Below are 14,726 nucleotides of genomic sequence, written 5' to 3' on the forward strand. Positions count from 1 at the left end.
ATTTCTATTTAGAATTTTAGCCTCTTTATTCTTATATGGTTGATCAAGTCATATAGGAAATTAAACAAATAAATCAGGATAAACACATGACAATTGAGACAGAGTTTTATTGAAAAATAATTTAAATCAATATAAGAGTAATCATTGGATCTATATCCTTAACTATTAAGAAAATTAGTTAGACATATTCATATATGAAAATATCAAATGAAAATTAAAAGATAATTAATCTAAATTCTTGGATGAAGAATGATTTTGAGTCTCCAGGTTTTCGCTTTGATCCTCTTTCAGTTCTCATCGTCTCTGATTTTTGAGTTCTTTTCATTCTGTCTTCCTTACTCTTTGCCTATGTGCTCGAATATCTCCCCCAGAATTTTCTTTTCCTTCTTTTTTATGTTCAAGAGAGAGTTTCCTTAAATTTTTTTAATTCAAATCTTTAATCAGATTTGGTACGATTTCTTTTAAGAAAATCTCAACTTGAAAAAGATATTCAAATTATCAAAGCAATCTTCAATCAAATCTTCGAACAATTCCCGTGTCGAGAAATCAAATTTTAAAACTTCAAAACACGTGCACGTGACAGTGGCAACACTTGGTGCATTTTGCGCAACTACAAGAGAGATTTGTGCCACTTTACATAAACTCTAAAAGCTTGGCTGCCATGGTGTGAGAGAAGTTGGCACAATTTGTGCCAACATAAAAACTCTGCGCATTTGACTTTCTCTTTTTGCGTTCCTTTTTCTTTTCTTATTTTCATTGTTGTTTAAGCCTTCCATCTTGATATTCTTTAATCAGAAAAATTCCTACAAAATACAATGATTTCATGAAAATAAATCAATAAATAAATTATAATTTTCATGTATTTTGTCTGAATTTAAATTAATTACTTGCTCAATTTGACCATTAATATATAGTGGATTAAGGACTTATCAGTCACACTGGTTTGTAGTGCAAAATAAAAATAAAAATAGAGAGGCATGCTTGGTGAAAAAGGATTTGTATCCTTTCATGTTGTTAATATAACAGTGAAAATTTTTAAGAGAGAAAGACGTGCAGGGAATTATGCAAGTATTACACGAAAGTACTTTGTATCTGCTCAACAACCATGGTACTAATTTGTTTATGGATATTACTAAATTTCGTCATCAAGTATTAAATTTAACTTAAGCTGTTTTGATTACACTTTAATCCACCACCTCTTTTTCTACACCAAGTCATATACCTCCTTTGTAAAGAGAGAACAGCTTATATTGCGTTTCGTGACAGTCATTATTTAAATAAGAATATATAGTTCCTGAAATTTCATTTGCTTTTCTATGGTGTGATGATGTGATCATTGGTTCAGGCACTGATTCCACCTATGTTGACATTCTTCTGTTATGGCATTAAGAAATGACCCTATGTTGACATATGATTAAAGAAAGTTAGCTAGATCCCTTTTAAGTCAACCTGCTGACACAGAGAAAGAAATTGGCATTTCTAGGCCTAATAATAATAATAATAAAATATAAAACTAAACTAAACATTGATATTGTGTCAAATGCTTACTCATCTTGAAACTATCATTTCAAGGATACAAAGTAACAAAAATACATCGTAGTCGTACTATAAACAATAGCTGCTCTATGCCATCAAGAAAGAAATGCAGCTACTATACTCTATAATATATCCATCATCCATGCAGGTGACGTCATCAAGAGATTAGAGGAACATGGATTCACGTTCTTGAACAAAAGCTCCAAAACTCAATGAACATCGCATGATAGTAATTACTTTCAGACACAGTGAAACAGAAAATGTTTCACCATCTATCTGTATATAATCTTAATCCACCAGCAAATCTGTGCCTCGCTTCAAGTACCAACTCCAATCAACTTGAGCTGTGGCAGGAAATTGAAATCAGATTACATTATCAGCATGTGAAGAATGTACAACTCTTAAGTAAAAATTGCTAAAACTTCAAATATGCCATAATAAAAAATTATGATCACCAGAATCAGATTAACTAACAGTAAAAACCAGACTTGAGTGGGACATAAAAATTACAATGTTATTCTGAGGCTTTCCCCAATAAAATCCTTGGAGGAAAATTGGGAAAACGTTGCAAGCCGCAAGGATATAAATCATTAGTGCATGCATGCCCATCCATTCCATAACCGCAGTCATGCGACTATATCCACATACATCAACCTACGAGGAAAAATAAAATAAAAAAGAATTCATCTATAATATGATTAAAGAATGATGCTTAACTTGAGCAAATTCAATTTTTTATAGCTCTCTATAAAGCAAGAAATTAAATCTCTAACCATCAAGTATATAGCGACAAAGAGGATGCCCGCTGCACCAGCAGTGACACACGTATAACTGACAGTGTAGAGAACCTTATTTATATGCATTCCTACAAGAAGAGCTCTAAGTTAATATGTACCAAGGAATAGAAATGTCAATAGCACAATGATCACACGTAAGACATATGAAAAGACAATGCTTACCAAATAAGTCCAAGGCAAGGCCAACAACTACAAGACAAGAGGTTGGGATCATCCAGTATATGATTCTAACTCTGTGATCCTGCATGCAGCAATAAGGAAACAACTAAGATACTTGTAACCAAATGAGGAAAGAGATAATAAAAAGAAAAATGTGAGAATTACCTTAAAATGGACAATAATATGTCCGTAGTGTAAGCCAATCAAGCAGGTAACAACAGCCATTACTGAACTATAATTCCACAAGTGACACAAAATTAAGGACAGGAAGAAAAAGCAATCATTGAAAATGAAATTCTAAAAGAGAAAGATGACAAAGTGAACTCACCTTAAGAGTCCTTCAGGATCAAATGGGGCCTGACACCAAGCAGGAGCATCAGGAGGCAATGGTCCATAGTTAGGGGAATTGATACTGCACTCCTGTTGATAGTTATAAAAGGAAACATAATTATAAAAAGGAAGAGCAACAAGAACTAAGAAACTGAGCCAGAACATCTCTGAATAGAGAGGACCATACAGGCATCCGTGCGTATATTGGTCTCCTGTACAGATGGCGGATACCCAATATCTTACGATCAATCATTCCAACAGCATTGCAGCCTGGTCCTGTGTTAGCCCTTACACCACACTTAATCTAGCAAATGTGAAAATAGATACATAAATCCGGTTTGCAACTAATATCAGCAGTTAAATTCTTCCCGAAAACCTCAAGACAGATGAGAAAATAAGAAGACATCTACACTCACTGAAAATATCTTTGGTCCTGAAGAAGGTTCTGTTTGAATTTGATACTGCCAATCAGGAACGTACAACCCATATAGCAGGCAAAGATAAAGGCCAGAAAGAAACAATGCCACGGCCCTGTTACAATCAAACAGCTTAACACGGTATGGCCATGATGAAAAAAGAGAAGAAAAAAAATCCCACTCAGAAAAAACATGATTTGAGATACAGGTTGAAGAGAAAAAAAGCAGCATCATAGCACTTATCATTAACACCATAATTACATTGCCAACAGAACACACAGGAAAACAAGCATGGCCATAATACAGGTTAAAGTGGAAGCAACATCACAACGTGTGCCATGAATGCCAAAAATACCAACAGTGTATTGTTGAGTAAAACACATAAGCAAGGTATTGCCATGCCATAAGAGAGAGAGAGAGAGAGGGGGGGGGGGGGGGGAAGTGGGAAGCAACATCACAACATAATCATGAAAACCAGAATTAAATTGCCACCTGCGTGACTGCAATAACTAAAATCTCAGCTCTAAGATGGGACTACATGATTTTAGTTCCAAGATCATGTCAACTAAGTTGAAAAACTATAAGAACTTGTGTGTAGACAAGAAGTCACTGAATCAAAAGTCAGGTTAAAGAAGGCTTTAGCATGTATTCTATATTTCCAATATATCAAAGCACATTAAAACAATGATTTAACAATCCGCAGGGCCATTTATAAGATTCATAAGGAAAAAATAGAAATTTCATAATACTAACTAACCAGGATTATACTTGGCATTTTCAACCTTTGGTATTCCTGTGTTTTATTCCATTGAAAAAGAAATGATTTGTTCCTTTTCACATTTGTTTTTCCCAAAAATTCTGAGGTATATGTAAAATAAGTATTTATAGAGTCATAAAAATCCAGGTTAAAAAGGTTGTAGCTGCATCAATCGTCAATTAAGAAACTAAAAGTCTAGAGGAAAATTTAGCTTACCACTGGTGTCGATACTTCCTTAATAGAGATGATCCTGAATTAACAGTATCATCACCCTTGAGCCAAATTTCACACAGTGCCGTAAGCAAATATGCTATCGCAATTCTCTGGCATCCAATGAAGAAAATAAGGAACAATTATTACTATCGTATAGGAAAGAATATAGACAACAGAATATTTTTGTCATGAACTTCAGCTTATTGGTCAGTTGTACAACTGTAAAAATTACCATTGCCTGAAAATAATTTTGTATAAGACAAAGAATTAGACACTAGACAGTTAACAGTTAACTTTAGTTTTTAACTTGTGTTCAAACTTCTTGTGGGGACACAAGTTCCAGCTGTCAATTTGCACTTGATTTTTTTCCTTTACAATTTGTCACAAGGAGAGGTAGAGAAAACCTGCTAGTAAAAGCATACCTGCAATATTCCCATCCATCTTATCTGTTTGATATCCACTCCATATGTCAGATCATTTATTCGATGGAAATAACCTCCTGCAGAGGGTCAATTTTTAACATTCTAAAGAGAAAAATATAACATATTGGAAGTTCTCAACATCTAGCATATATATTGCATACACACGATTACCTTGAAGGAAAAGGCCTAACAGGAGAAGCTTTAGAGCCCTTAAAATTGCTTTTCTAGTTGCAACAACTCCGCAAGATAGCTTCTGTTGAAGTAAAAGATTAGTTAGGTATAATGGACTTTTTATCATGAAAGTACCACAATGAATTCTGGTTTTATTCAAATGATATAAAACAATCTAGATTGTAGAATTGAAAGAAATTGCATTAATAAACAATGTCATGACATGTTTTTTTTTTCTTCTGTAATATGTCAATTTATACAACAGTTTCAAGTAAATACCTTGTATGTGAGTGCAAGCGAAACACCGACAATAAAAAGGAAAAATGGCATGACAAAATCTGCTATTGTTACCCCATTCCATGGGGAATGATTGAGCGCTGGAATGATTCCACCAGCATCATCCACCAGTATCATCAGCTGCATCAAGATTGATAAATTCAGTAAAAATAAAAAAATGTAAGAGGAAAAACATCAAAGATAGTTTGTTTATCTGAGATGTACAGAACCTATGAACTCATCCCGAGTCTGTAATACACACATTTTATAAATTATTTGCCAAAAAATGAAATATCAAAGGTCCAGCGGGCGTCCCATTTGTTTGATATTGAGAGATTATTGAATCATCACATTAATTCACACCCATTTGTTGTGTTGTTCCTAAGAAAACTAGGGTCACCTTTTTTTCATCTGTCACCTTTCTTGAATGACTAACTGTACAGAAAATAATATTATGACTATAAAGTAGATACCAGACTGGAAATGAAGAAAAGAACAAGATCATGTGAATTACTTACGTAAGAAAACTAGTTTCTTGAGCAACTTTATTGTTTTCATCCTATACCACATATTTTTAACTCCAATTAGAAATATAACATAATTTGATTATGTTCCATGTGAATAGTTGAAGAAAGGAAGAGGCAAGTGGTTTGGTCATGCTTTTCAGTGAATAGTATACCTTCAATTATAAATTTATACAATCCCATGTGTGCACCAAACACTATATGAGGCTAAACAGGACAGTTTATCATATCAAGTCCAATTTTATTGGACACACCAAACCATGTCTAAATTTAAAAAAATTCCTTATAGAAAATAATGAGTACTTTACAATGCCACAAGTTGCATTCAAATGCAAGTTATACTATTGAAACAACAATTATTTATTTAATTATCATCTTAGACTTCTTATTCAATGATGTATATTTGCCAACAATATATGATATGCATGTAACTTCTAACATGGTTAAATGCTCCAACGTAGGATGCTTTTTTCTAAAGCAAAAAGCAATCATTGCGTTTCTTTGTCATCTCCAATTGATAAAGTAATACAAAAGCAAGTTATAGTGGTGGCAAGTCGATTAGCTATTACATCTAACCAATTGCATGTTATGCCACCACTTCTTGACAATGATGCGTCAGTCATCTAATATATAAACTTAGGCAATTTCTGATTAACCTAATCCATTACATTAATTTATTTATTTATTTGGTAAAACATTTACAATAGTTTTAGTGGCCTTATTAAATGGAAAAGAAAAAAAACACCGAGTCTGTGATTGGGCCAGAACTGATATAGCACAAACGGAAGCAGTTATCATTATTGTCTAACGGTTTAGAGGGTGGCCAAAAATGCCCCAAACTATAATTATGGGTAATAATATACTATATGTTGTTTAAGATTATTATGATTTTTTTTAGGCAATTATAACTGAAGGGTATAGGAAGTTGCAAGCTAAAGAAAATAAGCTCAAGTATGCCCGATTTATTCGGCTTGTTAGCAAGTTGTTATAGAGGATAATCATGTTTTTTAAATTAAACACATTTTGTTTTTGTATAATAAACATATATAATTCAAATTTTCAATAAAATGCAAACAAAATCGAAAGCATATAATAAGATGAGATACAGTTCACAAGACACGAAAGTCCTTCGTTGCTTGGGAGTTGGGATATATTCCCTTCTTGATATAGATTAAATATCTAAGTAGACACTATTTATTCCCATATCAATAATTGCAAAGACTATTATTTTTCTAAATGCATTTAGGAAAAAAAGCAGATGATTCGAAAAACAGAAAAATAGAATTGATATGTAATAAAAAATTTGATTTAACATATGAGAATAAATAGAAGAATAATGAGAAAAGTAGAGAAAGAATGTGAAGAAAAGAGGAATAAATAGAGATATTATGATTTAAAATAAAATCATGGTAAATTTTTGTGAAAAAAGGACTAGGAAATATTTTTTTTAAAAGTAGAGATACATAATAATCAGAAAACATTGCAAAATTTTATTGAAAGGGCAAGTAGCCCTGATGCTTTAAACGAACGGCTTACCGAATGATTAAAGTGATAAGATAAGAACCTTTCTCTAAAAAAAGGATGGGTGGTAAATCAATGTAAATTTTTGTTAAAAAACATTAGTAAATATTCTTTTATCAAAAGTATAGATATATAATAATAAGAGAATATTGTGAAAATTTCTCGAGAGGACAAGTAGCAGTAATACAGTTTAAATGGACGGCTTTCCGAAAAACTAAAGAGATAAGTTATAAAAACCAATCTCGAAAAAAACGGAAAGGGGGGAATTTAAAAAATACTTATAGAATTAGAAAATTAATAAAAAAAAGTTAATTTAGTATACGATAATAAATAGAAGAATAATGAGACAAGCAGACAAAGAATATGAAGAAAAGAAGAATAGTTCGATATATTATGATTTCATGGTAATGTTTTGTCAAATAAAAATTAAAAAAATACTAGATACATATAAATATATAAGAGAAATTATACTCTTATGTTACATAAGATTTCTCTCTCGTATTACACTCACATAAAAAATGTGTTTCTCTTCTTTCTTTCTTTTAAATTGGTGACCCAACTTAGTTTATTTCACAAGATAATTTCTCTCCTACGAAGCCCAACATATTATCTGAGAATATTGTGGAACTTGATAGAAAGGGGAAGAGCCGTAATGCCTATTTAAACGGACGGGTTTCCTAACGACTAAAGAGATAAGTAACAAACTATCTCTTAAAAAAAGGTGGGGCAAAAGTGACTTAGAACCAATGGATGGTAACACCAAACGCAATTCTTTTCTTCAAAGTAAAGCAAGATAACTTTAACACGTGCAAACTCTTTGGATTCTCTCAAAACACAAATTGGGATGGTAAATTGAAAGCCAGAAAAAATCCCAAGAATCTCTCCCTCAATATTCCTCCATTACCCATTAAAAAAAGAACCACCAGTGGGTCATGAGTCATAAAGCGAGCGAGTGGTGACTAATATCAACATAAATAGTCCCTAACCTTTGTTATCATTTTTGGACTACCACTCAATCCAAATTCACGGGAAAGGAAAGGAAAGAAGCAAGACCAAGAAGCTAGCATATACGACGTCGTTTGGTTCTTCCCAAAGTTACTATTAATAAATGCTAATTAACATTTAACACAATAGAGCTAAGTGCTAACAACAACTAACAAAATATCCATTACCTTTATTGGACAAAATAATTAAAAAAAAAAAAAGAGAGAGAGAGAGAGAATAAAACAAGGAAAACACAAAAAGAGAGAAGGAGAGAAATTACCGCAACGGTGAGGCCACGAAAAACATCGAGTGAAACTAGACGCTGAGGTTTGATTTGAGGTTGAGGTTGAGGTTGTTTCTTGGAACTGGAACTGGAAGAGGTTGAGCGTTCCTCAATAATCTTGTTGGTGTTGTGAATGTTATGCCTTTTAGTTTCCCCATTGCTGAAAACAGTGGCAGATCTTGTTGATTTAGAGATCTGGTTGAGTGCCATCTCTACATCATCATCATTTTCATCTTCATCGAAGTTCTTGATAGCCTCGTAACTCTCCATCTCTCAAATTAATGCCTTTTGCTCCTTCCTTCCCTTGCTACCATCTACTTGTAAATATTCACATCAAACAATAAATAATAATAATAATATTCATAATAATAATATCAATAACAATCATTAGAATCTCTCTCTCTCTCTCTAAGAATTTGCAAGAAAGAAAGGATTATGCTTACAAGAACAAGTAATGCAATGCTTGGCACTGGTAGATGGAAGTGCCCAGAACTAGAAGACCCTTCCTTTTTCTCCCTTCTTTCTTGCACTTGTTCTTGCCTTTCTTTCCCTTCTTCCCACTTTTATAGGCAATTATGTGCCAGGCACCTAAACACTATTGATATTTTTGTGACCTTTTTCTTTATTATTTATTATTTATTATTTATTATCCCACAAAAATAGCTTCCTCGGATAAGATTATATAATTCCCCCCCTCTCTTTTTTTGGTAAAATGTAATTCCCTTTTAAATTAAAAGAAAAATATTATGAAAATTCAAAATTGCACTTAACTTGCTCCCATTTCTATTTTAAAATATAATACGGTTGATGCTTATGATTTCATTGATTGATGTGCGTCACATTAACGATTATCCTTCTTCCTTTGCGTTACCACGCTCATGTTACCTCCCCATAAACCACCAACGCGGGTCGTTATCTCAAAATATTATATTTTTTATTTATATTGTCTCTATTAAATATAGAACGGTTATTAAAAAAAATTTAAGGGAATTTAGTAAATCTATAATTAATTTTTTAGACTCTTGGCCCTTCTTTTCGGCCATTCTGACTTTCGAATTTTGATTTCGTTAACGTGTGTAACTGAAAACAACAACAACAACAAAAATAATAAGCTGTATCATATATCTGAATAAAGATTTTCTTTTTTTTGGATAAAATATAATTACTTAACTCTAAGATATGATTTATTTATTTTTTACTTTCGTTAAAGCACTTCTACAGGTTTACTGATTTTGATTAGCTATAGGTCAAGCTGATTTTGAGCCAGTCAAAATTATTCTGAGCTAGGAATTTGCTACCCCAAATCGAACCTAAGCTTGCTAAGATGGGCAAGTTAGGTGTTTAATTTAATTTTTAAAATTTTCCTTAAACTTTCAACGTTTATTTTATTCTTATGCGGGATTATTTTCTTGCATAATTTAAACTCTTTAATCACCCTTAATTTTTGTAAATTTAACTATTATAATTGTTGTTGAGGACAGTGGGTGAATAATCACCATTAGATTTGATTCCGTGCAACGAAAATGCTATAATTAAATCTACAATTAAAGTGCAATAAAAATAAGGAATGAACTCACATAATATATATAAAAGAGGGGTTCGCTTTTTCTGTAGTTATTGCAGATAAGCTACTGATGCTCTCCGGCAAGTATACCGATCGCACAAGGTAATATAGAAAGTAAGTAGAGTATCGTCTCCACAAGATTGTAAACCAAGTACTACAATAACCAGTCCCCTTAAGTTGGAAAACTCAGTTTGTTATTTGTAAAAATTGTGAATTGATTTTTTAGTAACAACAAGAAATAAAAGTAAAGACTTGTTTTTGAATTTTTATTTAATAGAAATAAAACAATAACAATGAGAATTGATTTGTAAAAACGAGAAAAGTATTGTAGTTAGAGCGCACTCACCTTATGATCCTCACTTCTTGCTTTGGATTGATTTACAACATTAATTTATAAAATTACTCGGATAAATTATTATCTAAAATAATTAGTTAAATCTCAATCCCTTGGCAATTTAACCCTTTAATCCCTAAGTGGAATCCTAATCTCTTAGCAACCCCTCATGAAAATTAAGCGATGAACTCTATAATTTAGGCATCCGCAATTCAATACACATCTATTCCTAGCATGCATACGAACCGTTATCCTACCCCCTTTCAGGATGAAAACCCCAATATCTCTATCTAGGGTTCTAACCCTCAGACTATTATCAACTATTAGAGTGATCAATTCTAATAAAGAAAATATCAAATACGAACAAGGTAGAGATAAAGATAATTATATAAACGATCAATTATAAATCAATCCGCGTAACAAGGGTTCACATAGGGTTTGTGACCCTAACCCTAACTACAATAAAAGAAAACTAGCCAAGCATAATCATGGCTAAAATAATCCAATATTCAAAAGCATAAAATTAAGGAGAAAAGAGAAGAAGAACTTGATCCCAGGAATCTCCTCAGAGCTCTGTCGTCGTCTCTCTTCAGAAGAATAGGTCTGAATACCTAATTCTGTCATATGGATCCTATTTATAATCCTCTTTTCTTCCTTCCAAAAATACCCCCACGGCAACACGGTATTATTTTCCCGCAACCCGGCGCCACTTCGCACCGCGCCTCTGTGCAAAATTGCAAAGTCGGAACCGAATATTCGTAACATGGCGCGAGTTGGCGCCATCCTTCACCTTTTGGGCGCCAACTCGCGCCACTTCTTCACTTCCTTGGCGCCATCTTGCGCCACTTTTGTGTGGAGTTGGCGTGGTGGCGCTAGTTTGCGCCATTCTGGCGCCAATTCCCTGGACTTTGGCCTATGCGACATGATGCAACATGAAACTTTCCTGTGTGCGGAGTCGCGTCAACAGGCTTTTTATAATTTGTAATTTTTCACTCCTTTTTTTCCGGTAAAAACACAACCAAAAGGTGAATATTATTGACATAGAAAGAATCAATATAAATAGCAAATATGTATTTAAATTGCTCTCTTATGACCCAATTCTTATCAATTTTAATACTGAAAAACCACACTTGCCAGAGGCACATCAATTACCTGCAGTAAGCCCAATACGACGTCATTTTGAGGCGAAAATCATGGTGTTTTTGTAATTTTAATTTATTTTAGGATTATAATTGTCTTTATATTTATAATTTTTTAAGATTTCAATACCAAAACGACGTCGTTTTGGGAATAAATGCAGATAACTTATCTGCATTAACTGTAGAAATATTTTTCCTATAAAAGAGATGTCAATATGTAAATAAATCTGAGACCAACATATGTTATTTCCTTAAGACAGTTTGTTTCCTCTATTGATGTCGAAGGTTGATAAACAATTGTCTCATAGGATGATAGAATGAATTGTGTCTAAAAAATGATGGCATTATCAATCAAGAGCCTTAATGAACACAACTGAACGTCCAGAGGCGAACCCAGGGGAGGGGCTAGGGTTGGCCACTGCCTCTCCCTGATTTTTAGATTATTTTTTCAATATATATATATGGGGAAAACATTTCTGCAGCCACTTTATATAAGGTTGTCTACAGCTACCCTTTTTAACTAAGTACGACCGGTCGTACATTAAAAGTGTATTTTCTCTCTCCGCCACGTCAGCCACAATGTCTGAAGAAAGAGAAAAAAAAGCAGCTTTACTGTTATAACTAAGTACGACCGGTCGTACTTAGTTAAAAAGGGATAGTTGTAGATAACCTTATCTAAAGTGGCTGTAGAAATACTTTTCCCTATATATATATGAGGCAGGATCATTTGACACTGGTGTCAAATTTATTTGAAATTTGACACATCATCTGAGAGCCGTTAGATCAAAAAAGATCAACGACTCTGATTTGTAAGCATGTGACACCATTGATCTTTTTTTATCTAACGGCTCTCAGATGAGGTGTCAAATTTCAAATTTGACACCGGTGTCGAAGGATCCTACCTCTCTATATATATAAATATAATTTTGGGATAAAAAAAATTAAATTTGGACTAAAAAATTAAGTTATTGGGCTAAAAGTTTCAAAAAAAAACTTAAACAAACACAAAACTTAGAGATTGAAATTGCAATTTCTCCAAATGAAGTAGTAAACTTTTAGGGCACAAGAAAAAATTCAAAATCGGGCACATCTGAAAAATCAATTATTTATCCTCTTATTGATAGAGTGATTAGACTTGTACTTATTGTCCCAATTTTTATGGCAACTACTGAAAGAGCTTTATCTGCCATGAAAATAATCATGACCAGACTTCGAAATCAAATGGAAGACCAATTTCTTAATGATTTTTTGATTACATATATTGAAAAATATTTTTTTTGAATTTTAGCACATATTCAATCATAGAAGAGTTTAACAATATGAAAAAATGTAGAGCAAGAGTTAAGTGAATTGACCTTGAATTTTGTAATAAAACTCTTTCAAACTTTTTATATTAGGTTCATATACGATTGTATGTACTTTTCTTTATAATAATTTTTTTTCGCCCCCCACTATAAAAAGTTTTGTCCGCCCCTGTGAACGTCTGAGGAATCACACTATCTAATACTATGGTATGGATGCACAATACATAAAAAAAACGTAAACTAAAATCCCGACTCTATATATTTATAGAAAACTTAAGGTCACGATTCAAAATGCACCTTTTCGTCGACGAAAAGACATATCCGTTCGACACGGAAAGACACATCCATATATTGGATCCAAAAAGACACATCCGTTCAACAATAAAAAGATACACCTTTTCATATCAAACTTCTTATTCATAACCTATGAAATTTAGACCAAAAAATTCAACAATAATTCACTAAGAATTAATAATTAGTTGATAAGTGTACCCTATAAATTATAACAGTTAGATTGACGAAAATCAATGATGATCAACTTAGCAATAAGAGTTGTAAAACTTTTTAGTAGTAAGTATAACCACCTCTTAAAAAAATTAATCAATTAAACCATGATTTTCATCATAAATTTAGGAGTTTTTATACTTATTTTACTAGGTTGTCAAGAGACAAGACCCAACACTAATTTTTTTTTGTGGTGAATTACACTCCTCTTCCCCGGGAGAGGCTTAAATCACTTCATTAATTCTATTTTGAGGAATTATCCGTTCCTCCATTGATATAGCAATATGTGCTACATTTTAATGTGTCTTAATGTGAATGAACATGCATCTAAAAAATAATATTCTTTCTTTGCTAATCTTAGCATCATTAATGGTTCATTTTGAACCCCTAATATTTCTTCTGGGATGTAGGACCTTAGAAGATGAAATGAAGGTTTTGAATAAAATTCCAAAACTGATAATAGATGTGTTTCTATCTTCATTTCATTTTCTAAAGTTTCAAAGTCGATAAAGATATTTTTAAAACTAAGTGCAAATGGCAATAAGAGTTGTAAGAAGAGAAAAAAAATGTTCTTATGAAACTTGTTCATTGTTGATCACTATTGCTATGCTCGTTAATTTACATTAAAATAAACTAAAATATAACACACTTAATCTCTCTTGAGGAGAATGTAATTTATTCAAATAACTAATAAAACCAAAATCGAACTATAATAAATTTAATAAACATTCACAATTTTATTTTTTTACAAATAAGCACAATTTAAAACAACTATATTCATATTCTCTTCATAAAGAAAATACCAATGCAATTAATAAGGTGAAAGAAAAGACTCGGAACTAAAAAAAAAAACCAACCAATCCCAAGAAAATATTCTTTATAATATGAAAATATATTAATAAATATTTTGAATATGTAAAACAATATATACAATCAATTTGATCTAGACGAGCAACGTACTCGAAATTGAATAAAGTTGAGTAATTTTGTTTTAGTAATTCTAAGATGAATTAAAAGTTTCTCCTATTACATAAAAAACTTTTAACCTTCCAGCAAAAACAAATAATTATGGGCCCATTGTTTTAAAAAAAAAAGTTAATGGAACTTTTTGTTATCTACAGGAAGTTACAAATTTCTCCTTTAACGTAGGAAATTTTTAAACTTTCTAAAAAAAATATAAAAACGTAAAATCGTAGTGATAAATCAAAATTTTAACTACTATACGTATAAGTACATCAGTATTTTTTTTTGGTGAGCAAAATATAAGTATTTTAACTTACCAAAAAAAATGTATAGGTATTTAAAAATAGGGTTTTGTGAATGTTATGTAACAAGAAAATTAATACATCATGTTACATGGATCTGGATCCTCTCATGTGAAAATTCACATGACCATGTCATGTGAGGAATCATTATCATACAAAGGTGGATTAATAGTAATAAAAAAATAGAGAGAAATATTAAAGTAGATAATTATGAAATCATAACCGTT

The 14,726-nt window shown here is 32.1% G+C and overlaps 1 protein-coding gene across 2 annotated transcripts; it reads right to left on the minus strand.

Moving 5' to 3' along the window:
* Nucleotides 1-1,464: 1,464 nt before the first annotated feature.
* On the minus strand, nt 1,465-8,950 carry LOC133303561 (uncharacterized). Of its 2 annotated transcripts, XM_061503480.1 has the most exons (14): nt 8,833-8,950; nt 8,387-8,703; nt 5,081-5,218; nt 4,802-4,883; nt 4,631-4,707; nt 4,212-4,318; nt 3,239-3,353; nt 3,010-3,126; nt 2,821-2,912; nt 2,658-2,724; nt 2,496-2,574; nt 2,310-2,401; nt 2,047-2,190; nt 1,465-1,880 (listed from the first exon to the last, which is right to left on the minus strand). In XM_061503480.1, exons 2-14 carry the CDS (start codon nt 8,657-8,659, stop codon nt 1,854-1,856), a joined length of 1,410 nt encoding a protein of 469 aa, XP_061359464.1. In that variant the 5' UTR covers nt 8,660-8,703; nt 8,833-8,950; the 3' UTR covers nt 1,465-1,853. The 2 variants fall into 2 exon arrangements, with proteins under 2 accessions (XP_061359464.1, XP_061359465.1); XM_061503481.1 differs by lacking the exons at nt 8,387-8,703; nt 8,833-8,950 and adding an exon at nt 5,308-5,550.
* Between the last annotated feature and the right edge of the window lie 5,776 nt (nt 8,951-14,726).

This window comes from Gastrolobium bilobum, unplaced genomic scaffold (assembly GCF_033153095.1).
Source record: "Gastrolobium bilobum isolate Gb01-03AN ecotype WA unplaced genomic scaffold, APGP_CSIRO_Gbil_v1 utg23698, whole genome shotgun sequence".
In the NCBI taxonomy this organism is placed as follows: Eukaryota; Viridiplantae; Streptophyta; class Magnoliopsida; order Fabales; family Fabaceae; genus Gastrolobium; species Gastrolobium bilobum.